Consider the following 14,455-nt stretch of genomic DNA (forward strand, 5'->3'; position numbering starts at 1 on the left):
ACTGATGCCATCTACAAATAATTCCACACACTGTTGGGTATTGCCCTTAAGACTGTGGACATAACTGAAAATGCCTTATGGCTATCTTTAGCTTTGAAGGCTATTTTTACTTCAAAGTTTGCTTTCAGAGACTTGACTAGTTCATTGATTAACTTGTTTAGGCAAATGAGGGACATTTTGCTCTGTTGTGCATATTCCCTCTTCTCAAGAGGATTTTCTTTCCTTTGTTGTACAGACATAGGTCCACCAGGGTGACTTGTTTTTGTGGTTTGACCTCAGTTTATTTTGGTCTGGTACTCCAGTTTCTATGCAACAGGGCATTTGTGTATGCCTCTGCATAGGTTTCTGTGTTTTCTGGATTTGGGGGAGCTTGGAAACTAGATGCCCCATCCCTTAAATAGGTGGCAATTTACCTTAAATACGTGGCACTTTACCTTAATGAAGTTCTTAACGTTTTTGGGGTTGGGGGGGGGGGTAGCTTAACCTTTATTTCAAGGGAGACCACTTTGTGATGTGATCTTACCAGTGAGGACATCACACTGGAGGGGGGGGGTGCAGTACTCTCGCATATGTGAGTATCAGATCTAGGATATTTACTGCCCTAGTGGGACTGCAGACTAGTTGCTCCAGGGCATTTGAATTTACAAATCTTTGAGCCTGCATATTAGTGGTCAAGTATGCCTCCCAATTAATGGAGGGGTAGTTAAAAATCACCCATGAGTATGGTATTGGGCTGGATGGTGAGTGATTCTAGTAACTTCAGGTATGATATATGGATTTCCTGGTTCATGGTGGGGGGACGTGTAGCTAGCAAAAATGTGACAATGGATTTTTACCATGGTTAGCTGGAAATGAGTTGCTCAAGTATGTCATATTGTTTGACCAGTCTTGAGGCATGCTTATCTTTTTATGTAGACATACACCTCCACCTTTTGCTCTTTCATGTTCAGTGGGTGGTCGGAATGTATGAAAAGCATTTCAGCCATGCACTGCCAGAGTGCTTTCTGTGGCTTTGAACCATGTTTCAGTAACTGCAAAAACATCCACATTCTTCAGGGTGAGGAGAGCTTCCAAGGAGTGCAGTTCCTTGTTAAGACTCCTAGAATTGAGCAGTAACACCTTTAGCTTGTCCTGAGTAGTTTTTGTTATGTTGAAAGGTTCATCTGTCTGGCAATACCTAAAAAGGCACTACAGGGATGAATAATGTTTTGGCCAATATCCGACAGCCTAGAGGTGGCAGGCTGACAGATGAGGACCATCCCTACAAAAGTAGTGTAGCCCCTGTTAACCATGTCCTCCCAGGATGACAAGTACTGGACCCCTTTGGAATGATACCAGTAGCTAAGCCAGTTGCTAAAGTCGATCATTTTTTCGTTTTTCTTGGGGGGGGGGGGGGCTCCATCTAGGCAGTGTTCGTCTCTCTAATTATACCATGAAGTCCTTGTACATTTACAGGATAAAGTGCTCGTTCAGCTATACATGTCTACCTTAGCTAACAGTATTTTAGGTGTTTCTACTCTATGTCCTGGTTTCCCCCTGCAGTCAGTGCATAGTTCCATTGCTATTACAGTTTTTCTGACCTTGAACCCACTAAAGAACTCTCCGTTCAAACCATTTAAGGGATCTATCTATTCTTACTTTTCTCTCAATTTTCAGCTGCAAGCATCTACATTATTTGGTTTGCTTTTTTAGTTGCCTCTTTGCTTTCTTCCCTTGGTTCTAAAGATTTTAAAACTTAGCACACTTCTGAGGGGCTGTCTGAAAGCAATCTTTTTTTTTTTTTTTTTTATTTGGGCTCCTTTATGATAACTACACCTATCTTATTCCCCTTATTACAAGACCACTGTATGGGGTCTCGGCACATTTTTTCTTCTGCCTTTGAGATCCCACTTAAGCCTGTACTAAGTGACTTTCCAGTCTCTCTCTGCCATGTCTGGTCAGCCACTGAAACTGTAACTGACCAGGGCATACTTTAATAGCCCACTGGATATTTTACTTTTTCAGTGGGTTGGCCATTGTTTCTTCATCACCGCTTCCTTCAATGCATCTCATATGATTTTTTTTTTTGAAGAATGGACTATTATTCCAAAATCTTTTTTAAATAACTAAGTACAGAATAATTCATATGGCACTTTATAAGACAGTACAACTGTTCATGGATACTATCCCTCTCCTCAGACACTACTGCTGGGTCTATGACATCTGCACTTAGAACTAGTAATAATCATTAACATTCTTGGTGGAATAATATTCATCCAAACATCCTTTACTCTCTCAGTCTCTCAAACCACTCTTTCTAGGATCCATAACCAAACATCTACCTTATCTACCTTATCATTCTCCTACCGGTCTCTAACTAAATCAGAGTTTCAGGCTGCACGGCTAGAATGTTTTCTGAAATAATCAGACCATTTGGAATAATAGTGAAGGTCTTTGCCACCCATGCACAAGCTCACAGTTCAATCCTGACCTCTGGTCAATGGCTGTCTAGAATTTGCATGTTCTTCCTGTGAGGTTCCACCCACCTTTGGAAAGAAAAAAACAAAACAAAAAAAAAAAAAACATGCTGAGTGTTTCCACCACAAACTCACCAAAGAATGGAGTTATGGACAGCAGCACAGACTCTACATGGTGCCCTACAGTAGGAAAAGCTGTATAAACCAACCACTTTGGTCATCTACAGTGGTGCGTAGCATCGTCATGATGGAAGAACATGGATCACAGACTGCGTGCCAATGGTGGGAGAGTTGTATGTGCCCCTGCTGGCCAATATGTGCTCGCCATAAAGCCCAGAAGCCCATGGTCAATATGCTACTGGCTATCTGGTGTCCAGTTGTCCAGGTTGGGTTACCTAGGATAGCTATGCCGAGTGAAAGCTGGATGTAAAAACAATCAAATCTGCTAAACATGAACTAAGAATTTCTACACTCAATGTAGGTTCACTAACAAGACACAATGGATACCATTAGGATATCCAGCCTCCTTCTTAACATATGTATCCAGCAGACAAGATGGAAGGGCAATGCAGTAAAGCTTGGGATCCAGAGTCTACTACTAGGGAGAAGGGCAGGCTAAAATCAGTGTGGGAATTGTGGTGAGAGATGGGCTTCAGAAAGCAGTAAGGGATGTCATCAGAATTAAATGACAGACTCATGGCAATCAGACTCCAGCCTAATGACAGGGCAGTATTCATAATCTCAGCCTATGCCCCACAGCAAGATTGTGATAGTGAGGAAAACTGTATTCAAACAACAGTTGCAGGACCTACTAGATAAAACAAGACAACATGAATTGGTGTTAATAACAGGTGATTTGAATGCATATATCAGGACAGACAGAACAAGACATAGGGATTGCCTTGATCCACATAGGTTAGGCAACAGGAATAAAGGACGACAGGCCATTCTAGACGTCTGGCAAATGATTTGATAGTAGCCAACAGATGGTTCAGAAAGAGAGAGAGTCACAAGATTACATACAAGCGTGGCCAGCATCCAACTCAGGTAGACTTCTTCTTGCTAAGAAAAGGACATTGGATTAGAATCAGCAACTGGAAACTTATTCCCAGTGAAACAGTCAGCCCACAGCATAAACCACTGGTTGCCACATGCAGTGGTCAGAGAAGGGTCTACGGTTAACAGAGACCAGGCTGAAGACCTGGAAGTTGACTGGAGAGAAAGCACAACAGTTCAAGAAATTACTCAGGGCTCTAGCACCTCAGGAAGAAGAGGAAACAGGTGAAGTTGAAGAAGAATGGCAGTGCCTCAAAACAGCATCTGTGAGGACTACTGAATACATACACGGTCAAGCTAGGTATGGAAATAAGGTACATAAGGACAGCTGGTGGTGGAATGCAGAATTCCAGAAACCATCAAAAGAAAGGAGTGCAGGAAGAAGTGGGAGACAGAAAAGACGGACCAAGGTAGAAAGGAATACTGGTTGGCTAACTAAGAGGCTAAGAAAGGAGTTGCAACAGCAAGGAAAAAGCCATCAGAGGTACTCTACCAACTTCTGGAAAGTGACCCACTGGGTGGCACAAAGAAACTACATCAGGCTTCAAGGCAAAGACAGAAAGACAAAGATGACAACTACATACCCTTCATAAGGGATACCAGTAATAACCTGCTCACCAGTTCACAAAGAAAAGGTAGATGGGAAGGAGTACCTCCAGCAGCTTCTAATGAAGAAAATCCCTCAAAAGCTGTAATATCCCAGACGTAGTCCACCACAGAGGGTAGTAAGAACAGCATTAAGGAAAATGAAAACGGGAAAGTAGAAGGCTCAGATAAGGTCAAGGCAGATATGATAAAGATGCTGGTTGAGATAGCAGAGAAATGGCTTCTAAGGGTACTAACAGCAGTGTGGAGAGAAAGCCGTATCTCAGATAACTTTAGAATAAGCACACTAGTGCCAGTGTTCAAAAACAAGGGGAACATTCAAAACTAAGGGAAGTACAAAGGTATCAATCTCTTGTCACACTGCATGAAAGTTCTTGAGAGGGTGACTGATAAACTATTAAGCAGAGTAGTAGAAATTAAGACAGGACATGAACAGTTCAGATTCAGATCAGGATGCAGCACAACTAACCCAATGTCTGCAGTGAGACAGATTTACTTATTGCATTTGTTTACCAGGATAAGTCCACTGGGCCTAAAAGAGCCCATTTTCAGTGGAGGCCCGGGGAGAAAAGCTCCAACAAGATACAGAAAAAATGAAGCAGAAACAGTGTTACAGATAGTAAATATAGTAACATATACAGAATATATACATAAAAGCAGGAATCTAGATTGTTTGATTACAGTAATATATACAGAAAATAAACACTAAAGCAGAATTCAATGAATTCAATCAGAGTGGTATAAACAGAGATTGAGAAGAAGCTAGAGAAGACGAAAGAGTCTGAATGGGCATTCCTAGACTTGTAGAAAACATATGACAAGGTCCCAAGAAAGCTGATTTGGGCAGTCCTATGGTGGTTCGAAGTCCAGAAACATTTGTAGAATTAGTGCAAGCTACGTACAAGAACCCAATGACTAAAGTACAGTGTTCAGTTTTACAAAGGGGTCCCTAGTGGGAGTGGGTGTGCACCAGGGATCAGCTCTGAGCCCACTGCTGTTCATGCTGGTGATGGACTACATTATAGGTTCATAGGTAGGTACTAGGCTATCGGCCCAAGGGTCTATGTCAGCCTAGCCAACAAGGTTTCCTGGGTTACGCCACCCAAGAAAGTTATTTTCCTGTGCCACTGTCAAGCAGAGACACAGAAGTTATCCCCGGGGTGTATTTCCTATTTCCCATCCACTCATCAAAATTTTTCTTGAAGATTGCTAATGAAGAACTTTGCTTGACATAGATGGGTAGTCTGTTCCAGGGTATGGGAAGTCTCTGGGATGGGAATATATCCCTCCAGCATGTCCTGTTTATTGTGGTGACAAGGTTTAGGTCCCTAGAGCGTGTAGCTCGGAGGGATTGGGATTTCTTTAGGTGTAGCATGTCCAACAGCTCTGGGTTTGACATAGCTTTATATGTTAGGCAGAGATCACCTCGGAGTAGGCGATATTCTACAGAGTAAAGCTGGAGTTTTTTGAGGAGGTCAGTGTAGGGCATTTGTTTGAGGCCAGTAATCCTCTTTGTGAGGTACTTCTGTGGCCTTTCCAGCTGCTGTAGATGTCTTGTGAGGTACATTCCAAAAGGGGCATTGTACTCTATAATGGGTCTAATGAGTGTCGAGTACAGGGAAACAATTACCACTTTTATCCTGGATGAGAACTCTTTTATGATGAGGTGTGCCACATAGAAGGACTTCTTCACTACTGTAGCGATGTGACTATCAAAGGAGAGACTACTGTCCACCTGGGTCCCACGGTCTCATCACACATTCGGTGTTAAGTAGATTGCTACCTATATGGTAGTTCATGGGTACAGAGTTTTTACCAAAGGGGGTGACACTGCACTTTTTGGCACTGAGCTTGAGGCCATGGCTCTGACACCAGGCATCTGTCTCAGCGGGGCCCTTCTGTAGAATGTCCACATCATTTGGGGATTTGACTATGGCTCCTAGTTTGCAGTCATCTGTGAACTTCATTAGCCAGAGGCCTTCTGTGTTAGCCTGTACTTCAGAGAAGTAGATACCAAACAGGAGAGGTCCCAGGACGGAACCCTGCAGTACTCCACTTGTCACTGCTTTGAGGTCAGATTTGGAGTCTGCAACCTTTACAGTGTGGGTTCTGTCAGTGAGCCAGTTGGCAACCCATCTTGTGATGTAGGGTGATTAGCTTATGGTTGGATCGGACCAACGAGGAGTTGACTTCAGTTGTGGAACATCAGTCACTCATGTTGGTAATGACTAGGTCTAGGATATTGTTGCCCCCGGTGGGGGGTTTGGATAAGTTGATCCAGGGCACTGGAGTTAATGAATTCCATAAAGCGTTGAGCTAAGGAGTTGGTACATGAGTAGTTTTCCCAGTTAATGGTAGGGTAGTTGAAGTTGCCCATTATTAGGGTGTTTGGTTGAACCCTAACATTTTCCAGTACATCAAGAAAAGAGGAGTGGGAATCCTGGGGCATGGTGGGGGATCTGCAGCAAGCTACAATTTGGATTGCAGTTTTGCCCAGAGTTAGTTGCGCTTGGATAACCTCGGATGCATTATGCTGAGCAACTAACCTGGAGGTGTGGTTATCCTTAATGAATATGGACACACCTCCACCTTTGGTGGTTCGGTCCAGGTTACATGGCCGAAAAGTGTGGTATGAGTTATCAACAGAAATGCCCATTTGGACAGTGGTATGAATTAGCAAACAGGTTGAAGGTGACAGATCGACAAAGCTGCTGTATGCAGATGATGTGGCATTACAGGCAGACTCTGAGCAAGAACTTCAGCAAAGGACAGGGGAATGGAATGCAAAACTGAAGGCACACGGGATGAACCTGAGTACATATAAGATGGTTGAACTGGCAGCAAATGTGGAGTTCAGAAGTTGAGAAGTGAGACAGAAGGGAAAATAGTGGAACAGGTTAACAGTTTCAAGTATCTGGGAGGGGTGACTGAGAAGAGAAGTCTGAATGATGAGGTCAAAGCTAGAAACAGAGGAGCTGCAGCCAACTTGTACAGTGTGTCAGGTATAGTATATGACAGAAGAACGCCAAAGAAGCTGAAATGTAAGGTGTACCAAACAGTGGTGCGATCAGTAACTACTGCATGGCACAGAAACCTACATAGTAAAGACAGAGCAGCTGAGAAGCTAGAGGTGATGAAGTGCCTGAGAAGGCTGCCAGGATGCACATTGGGGGACAGAAGAAGAAATAAGGATATAAGAGCAGAAGCCAAAGTAGCTCCAACTGCAGAAAAGACCAAAAACAACAGACTACAGTGGTTTGTGAACATGCAGAAAAGCAGAAGACAATCTGGTGAAGATTTGGGACAGGCAGGAAGAAAGCAAGACAAAACAAGACCATCGAGCAAAGAGGTGGATGAATTGTGTGAGAGAAAAACCTGTGAAAGTCAGGCATGAGTGTTGAAAAAAGACAGGAGAGTGGCAATGAACAGAGAGAGAGATGGTGTCAGGACATGACAACCAGACCCCAATGTAGAAAAATGGAAAAAGGATGGGAGTCAACCTCCAGACTGACTCTGACCCACCTCCCCAAAAGTCTGCTGTATTCAGCTATATTACATTTTACCTAGTTACTCTTACTTTTCTGGCCTACAGCATGCTTATATACTTACAACTATCCTTTCAGTACTGGGTTGTTTGCTGAAGTTGATTGTTCCATTCACTCTGATGTGCTGCTTTCTAGTCCTCAACTTACAGCCCCATCCTTTTCTGCATCTTTATTGAAGACATGTGACAAACTCTACATCATTCCTAAACACTTGGCATATTCTCTGGTCTGTACTATATTAGCAGCTTGACAGAAAACTGTTTAGTCCACTCTTTGCTCACACTAATTTCCAGAAAGTAGAGTTGTAAATCTACTTATCATAAATGTAAATATTAGTGTACTGTTGCACTAATGACCTTTGGGATTTCCTGCCATGGAAATCCTTTCTTGCCTAAATACCAGAGACTTGATCCCCCCTCCCTCAAAACTGACGGATGCCCTCCCATCTAATATCAAGACACTGTAGGACAAAGGGTCATCATCCAGCACCATTAGTTCAGGACTTTCTTGGCTCCAGAACCAGAGCCCTCACCCTCCTTGCCCCCAGCAAAGAACAAGAACCTGCCCACAATCTCCCCCAGGATAAAGAAGTCAGCAAGACTGGGGGTGCACTAGCTATGAACTTGAGAAGGGACCCAAGGTGAAGTTGGAGGGACAGCATAGTACTCGTCCCAACCCAGATAGAACAAAAGAGAGGACAGGTGGAGAAAATAGTTATTAGTGTGTCTTCACTCTTGCAGTACCTACACAAATATGTTATGTTCATTGTGTTCCACTGTTGCAGTAAGGCCCTTTGGAATGATACCCAGAGCTGCCAAGAAAGGGTGGGGGGACATAAGGACTAAGAAGGGGAGAGGAGACCCTGCAGAACAGGACAGGCAAATCCATTCCTAACCCTGGAAACTGAAGTGAAACTGTAGTGTTTGCAGAAGGTGTGCATTAAGGACCAAGGGGCTTCCTCCAGTATGGCTTGGGTAGGCACACCTCTGAGAAAGGTAGTAGTAGTTGTTGCTGTAGATATGGTAGAATGGGAATGGGTCCTAACATGATCAGGCACACTCTTTTGTCATGGTGCTTATAACAACAACAGGCAATGCTGCTGGAGATCTACTTTGAAATTTTCTTTTACTCACATGCATTTCTTCTTTGTTTTTTGCAAAGACTATAAATAGGTGGTCAGACTTCCTATGGTTCTTAGTTTTGTTCAACTAGAATTGGAGTTGCCTGTAGATATTTAAGGAATGCAATGTCCTCTCTTTTGTCTTGGGAGATTAGAAAAGAAGAGAGACAAATGAATAGCTTGATTAAGAGACAGTTCAGAAATTACTTTGTACATAAAAAAAGGACTGGTTCACTGGGCTTTGTGGAAGGTTAGGAAGGGCTACCTGCACATGAGTGCTTGCAACTCTGAAAGCGGAAGTGAGGGCCACTAAAAGTTAGTTTTACAAGTGGTGAATTTAAGACTAGTGGACATAGCTGGCTCAAAGGTTGGTAAGGTCAGCAAGAAAGAAATTCAAGTCCCAGGACAGAGAAGTGATTCACCGGGGGGGGTTGGAGGTGCAGAGATGAATGATACCTTTGAGAAATTACTTGAAGGTAGGATGGGAGGAGAGACGGGTGTAGAGGAAATAAGGATGAAATGGTAGATGCATATATTCTAATAGAGAAGGAAAGGCCTTTGGAAAATAATTTTGAGAGACAAGATAAGACAAGGGGCAATTTAGCCTGTTTTGGTGATACTGCCCCTTAATCTGATACCAGGAGGAGAACTTTTTTCATGTTGAGGTGTGTGACTTTCTGGTGCTGGGTCTCCTAGCCTAGGAGGATCAGCATGCCATCCTTGTTGAAAGACTGGAGGGAATGAGGATCGTATCTACTCAAGAGGGGGGTGTATGGCGATTCCCTTGTTCTGAGTGAGGAGGTCAACGTGGCAGCATTCAAGGTTTCTCCTTGGTCAAGACAAAGAGCATGGAGAACCAATGCTACCTCAACCAGAGAGATCAGTATCATCTTCAGCCTGTGCTCCCTGATTCTTTGGAGAACCCTGAGGATACAGGGTAGGGGAGGAAAGGTATAAAGAAATATACCTGCCTAGGGTAAGGATAAGGCATCTACCATCAAGCCCTGTGAGTTGGACCCCTTGAGTAAAGTTCATTGCTCTGCCTCGTTTTTTTTTTTTTTTTTTGCGGCAAATAGGGTTTTCCTTCTTCCTCCTTGGTATTTTTCCTGTACTGCAGTGCCTTTCCAAAGGCAAAAAAGGGGGCTGAAGAACAGTTCTTCTGTACTTAGGATTATGGGTAAATTGGAGGAGCCTGGTAGCCTGAGTTTTAAATGGCAAGTTGCCCTGATCCCACTGACTTGCAGTCCGATAGACAGAGAAAGGTGGAACTGGTCTTAAACATCTACCCATCTACTAAGTACATAACTTTCACATACTTAAAAAAAAAAGTAAGTGTTCCAGTTTGATTTACTTAATGGGCAATGCCATCAAAAATTATACAACTGTTCTGTCGATAACTTACTGGTTTGGGCTTTTCTCTTGAATTGCATTTTTTCAGATGCTTCTCTAGGTTGTGTTCAAAAACAGTGCTAAAAAAGAAACATAAGTTAAAGTTGTGAAAATAAGTAAGCAAATACATCACCTAAAGAAATGTACAGAAAGTCTGCTGACTATATCATGACCATGAACTGTAAAAAGATCTTCACAAGATTTCACACTAGGACATAATTCAGGCTGACAAATATGGAGATTACAGTCAAGAATGCTTTATTTCCCAGAACTCCCTTTTTCTGTACTCTCAATTCAGGTCATAAATGCAATCACATCCTGCTAGTATTTGCCGTAATAGTAAACAAAGACACCCTGACATCAGATAGGGAAGTATCCTCAGGGCTTGGGGAGAGCCGTGCAACCCCCCCCCAGTGTGATGTCCTCCCTGGTAAGATTGGACCATTAAACAGTCACAGTCAATGTAATTGTAAGATCAGATACCCCATCAAGTTCAGAAAAGCTTAAGAATTTTCAAAGAAATTATCTCCTACTAAGTGATGGTAGAAGAAGTGTTAAAGCCTCCTCAAAAGCAGATAAAACAAGAGCCTTGTACAGAGGTGTACACCAATGCCCTGTATAACCACTTAAGCAGTTTTTCTTCCAACCACTTAAGCAGTTGTACAGAATCAGCTTTACCTGACCAAATTAAAAAACAGGTCTTGCCGAAAAAACAAGCCACCCTGGTGGACCCCTAGGATAAACAGGCTATACAACAACAGGAAGAAACTAATGTACAAGAACAAAAGGGAACTGGCTTGGCACAGGAGGAAATCCCTCTCTGCCTTACACAAAAATTAGAGCCTTTAACTATGTCTGAAATCTAAAAGAGAATATCCAGCTATGTGCTGAACTGATTGTGGATGGCACCACCCATACATACTCAACCAGAGGTAACAGCCAACCTGCTAGCTTACAGATGGAGCAAACTTCACCCCCCCCCCCCCGTCCCCTCCAGTCATACCCCAAAGTATACCTGCCTTCATTCCTCAGCTTACTATCTCAAAAGAACAGGTAATCTCAGTGCTCTCAAAGGCCAAAAACAAGGCATCAGTGGGAACAGATAACATCCCAGGGTGCCTTTTAAACAACTTAAAATATGACCTTGGATCCCTGTTTAACCACAGCCTGCAAATTGGCTATGTTCCAGCAAAATGGAGGACAGCAACAGTAATCCCTCTACACAAAGGGGAACCATCAACTGACCCTGGGAGTTATAGGGATATAAGCTTGACTAGCCTCATCTGCAAGGCCATGGAAAAAATACCTATATCCTTGTTAATGAGGTCCGTACGTAATCTCCAAACTCTGGACTCAATCCAGTTCAGATTCATTAAAGATATATAATGCCTGTTAAACATGGTTGACTTCTTCAAGAATGTCACCAAGGCCCTGGACAAGGGGAAAGACCATGCATACCACCTACCTTGACCTAGCTAAGACATGTGACACCATCCCCCACTCAGTTACTAGAGACAGACTCTCCCAATTGGGACTTAACCCATACATTACCAGATGGGTAAGTCAACTGGCTCACCAACGACACACTGTCAAAGTGGGTAACTTTACCTCTAGCAAAAGACCAGTCACCAGTGGAATAACCACAGGGGTCTGTGCTAGGCCCATTACTGTTCAGAACTTATTTCTCAGAAGTCCATGCAAACTTGGACAGCCTGTGGTTGATCAAGTTTGGTGAAGATTGCAAATTGGGAGAAATCATCGATTCCCCCAACGATGTTAACATACTGCAGATGAATGACTGGTGCTAAAGCCACAGATTACAGCTAAATGCAAAAAAATACATTATTAATATTCCCTTTGGGAAAGCAGACATTCCTATTAATTACATTACAGACAGCAACCCCCTGAGTGTAGACCCAGTGGTATGTGATCTGGATACTCAGGTTGATAGCAATCTCAACTTTGACCAGCATGCATCTACAGTAGTAAAGAAACCTTTCTATGTGGCACATCTTGTAAGTAAAGGCATCACATCTAGAACTAAGGATATTATAATTTCATTGTAGTTGGCCCTCATCAGACCAATAATTCAGTACAATTCTCCCTTTTGCATGTACCTCAACAGACACCTGCAACAACTGGAGAGACCACAGAGGTTTCTCACCAAGAAAATACAAGGTACAAAAAACAAGTCTTGCACAGAAAGACTGAAAGCCCTATCACTGACTCTAGTCTCTTATAGGTTGCTAAGGGGTGACATGTGCTTTGGCTTACAGGGCAGTCTTTGACCCAGCCCTGATGGAAATGCTACACATTCATGTATTAAATTGCATGAGGGCCACTCACTCCATGGATCTTAACACAGCCTCTGACGTGAACAGGTCATACTGGAAAGACAGACACATCTCCCAGAGACTGCCACTTCTCTGGAACAAGCTTCCAAATCACATGAAACACATCCCTTCCCTGACCCTCTGAAAATACAACCTAGATCAATGGATGGATGACCTCAAATTTACTCATGTCCTTCCTGGACAGAGGAAGTTGGTATTAACTACTATAGACCCTTACCCTCTGTGAACTTCACTCACCTAACCACTGACAATTGGGGCAACTTTGGATAAATATGGCTAGGCTTGTAACTGCTCTAGGGCCGTTAGCCTAGTAACCTTCTATGAACCTATGAAAGCAAAGGTTGCAGTCACATTCGAACCCACATGCCAATTTACACATCCAGTACCCATTCCTATGTGGAGTAGAAAGATAAATCCCTGAATATAACACATACAATCCATTTACTAGCAACTCAGGCAATGCATCAGCCTGGCAGAGCACAATGGAGGTCAGCTACTTTCACCAGCTCACTCGCCCTGGGAAAAGGGAAACGATCGTCTCAGTCAATGAAACTGCTCCCTTGCAAAAGGAAGCTTGCACGATAGCTATGACTATTATATGACCAGGGGTCACGGGCTTGGCATCCCAAGCTGGTGACAGTAGCTCTCTAATTGTGTGTGTATGTATGCACAAACATACATACATATATGTATGTATGCACAGTGGATATAAAAACTTTTACACACCCCTGTTAAAATGCTAGGTTTTTGTGATATAATAAATGAAACCACAATAAATCATTTCAAAACTTTTACCACCTTTAATGTGACCTATAACCTGCACAATTCAATTGAAAAACAAACAAATCTGTTGGGGGAAAAAATATAAAAAAAAAAAAAACATACAATAAGCTGGTTGCACAAGTGTGCACACCCTTAAACTAATACTTTGCTGAAGCACCTTTTGATTTAATTACAGCATTCAGTCTTCTTGGGTAGGAGTCTATCAGCATGTCACATCTTGACTAGGCAATATTTGTCCACTCTTCCTTGCAAAAGTGCTCCACATCTTGACTAGGCAATATTTGTCCACTCTTCCTTGCAAAAGTGCTCCAAAATCTGTCAGACTGCATGGGCATCTCTTGTGCACAGCCCTCTTCAGGTCACCTCACAGATTTTCTATTGGATTTAGGTCTGGGCTCTGGCTGAGCCACTCGAAAACTTAAATTTTCTTCTAGTAAAGCCATTCTTTTCTTGATTTGGATGTATGCTTGGGGCCACTGCCATGCTGAAAGATGAAATTCCTCTATCTTCAGCTTTCTAGCCGACAAGTGAAGGTTTTGGGCCAAAAGTGACTGGTATTTGGAACTATTCCTAATTTCCTCCACCTTGAATAAAGCTCAACTTCAATCTGAAGAAAAGCAACCCCAAAGCATAATACTGCCTCCACCATGCTTCTCCGTGGAGATGGTGTTCTTTTGGTAATGCGAAGTGTTGTTTTTGCGCCAAACGTACCTTTTGGAATTGTGCCCAGAATGTTCAGCCTTGGTCTCATCAGACCATAACACATTTTCCCACATGCTTTTGGTAGACTTGATGTATTGTTTTGCTAATTTTAGCTGGGCCTGGATGTTTTTCTGTGTAAGAAAAGAGTTCAGTCTTGCAACCCTACCTCATAGATAAACCAAAATGGCAGAGTTACGTCCAAAGATTTTAATAAATAACACACAGATTTCAGATTACTCCTTCTTCAGTGTGATAAAATTTACATCAAGTATATCAGTCACATGTTAATAAAAAGCCAACCAAATAAAATGAATTAAGGAACTTTTGTTAAAAAGACAGACAATTTCACATATAAAGACGATTTCACATATAAAAAAGGGGGCCAATTTCACATATAAAAACACTTCTAAGCACATTTCTTTAAAAAAACATTACTTTAGGCAT

The 14,455-nt window shown here is 42.6% G+C and overlaps 1 protein-coding gene across 1 annotated transcript in view; it reads right to left on the reverse strand.

Annotated features, from left to right (window-relative positions):
- TRMT13 (tRNA methyltransferase 13 homolog) overlaps positions 1 to 14,455 on the reverse strand; it is a 780,528-nt gene that overhangs the window by 543,187 nt on the left and 222,886 nt on the right. The window contains exon 3 of the mRNA XM_044085778.1: positions 10,186 to 10,252. Coding sequence (XP_043941713.1) covers positions 10,186 to 10,252 — 67 coding nt within the window. The remainder of the gene's footprint in view (positions 1 to 10,185; positions 10,253 to 14,455) is intronic.

Source organism: Protopterus annectens, chromosome 10.part0 (assembly GCF_019279795.1).
Source record: "Protopterus annectens isolate FY-2018-M chromosome 10.part0, PAN1.0, whole genome shotgun sequence".
NCBI lineage: Eukaryota > Metazoa > Chordata > Ceratodontiformes > Protopteridae > Protopterus > Protopterus annectens.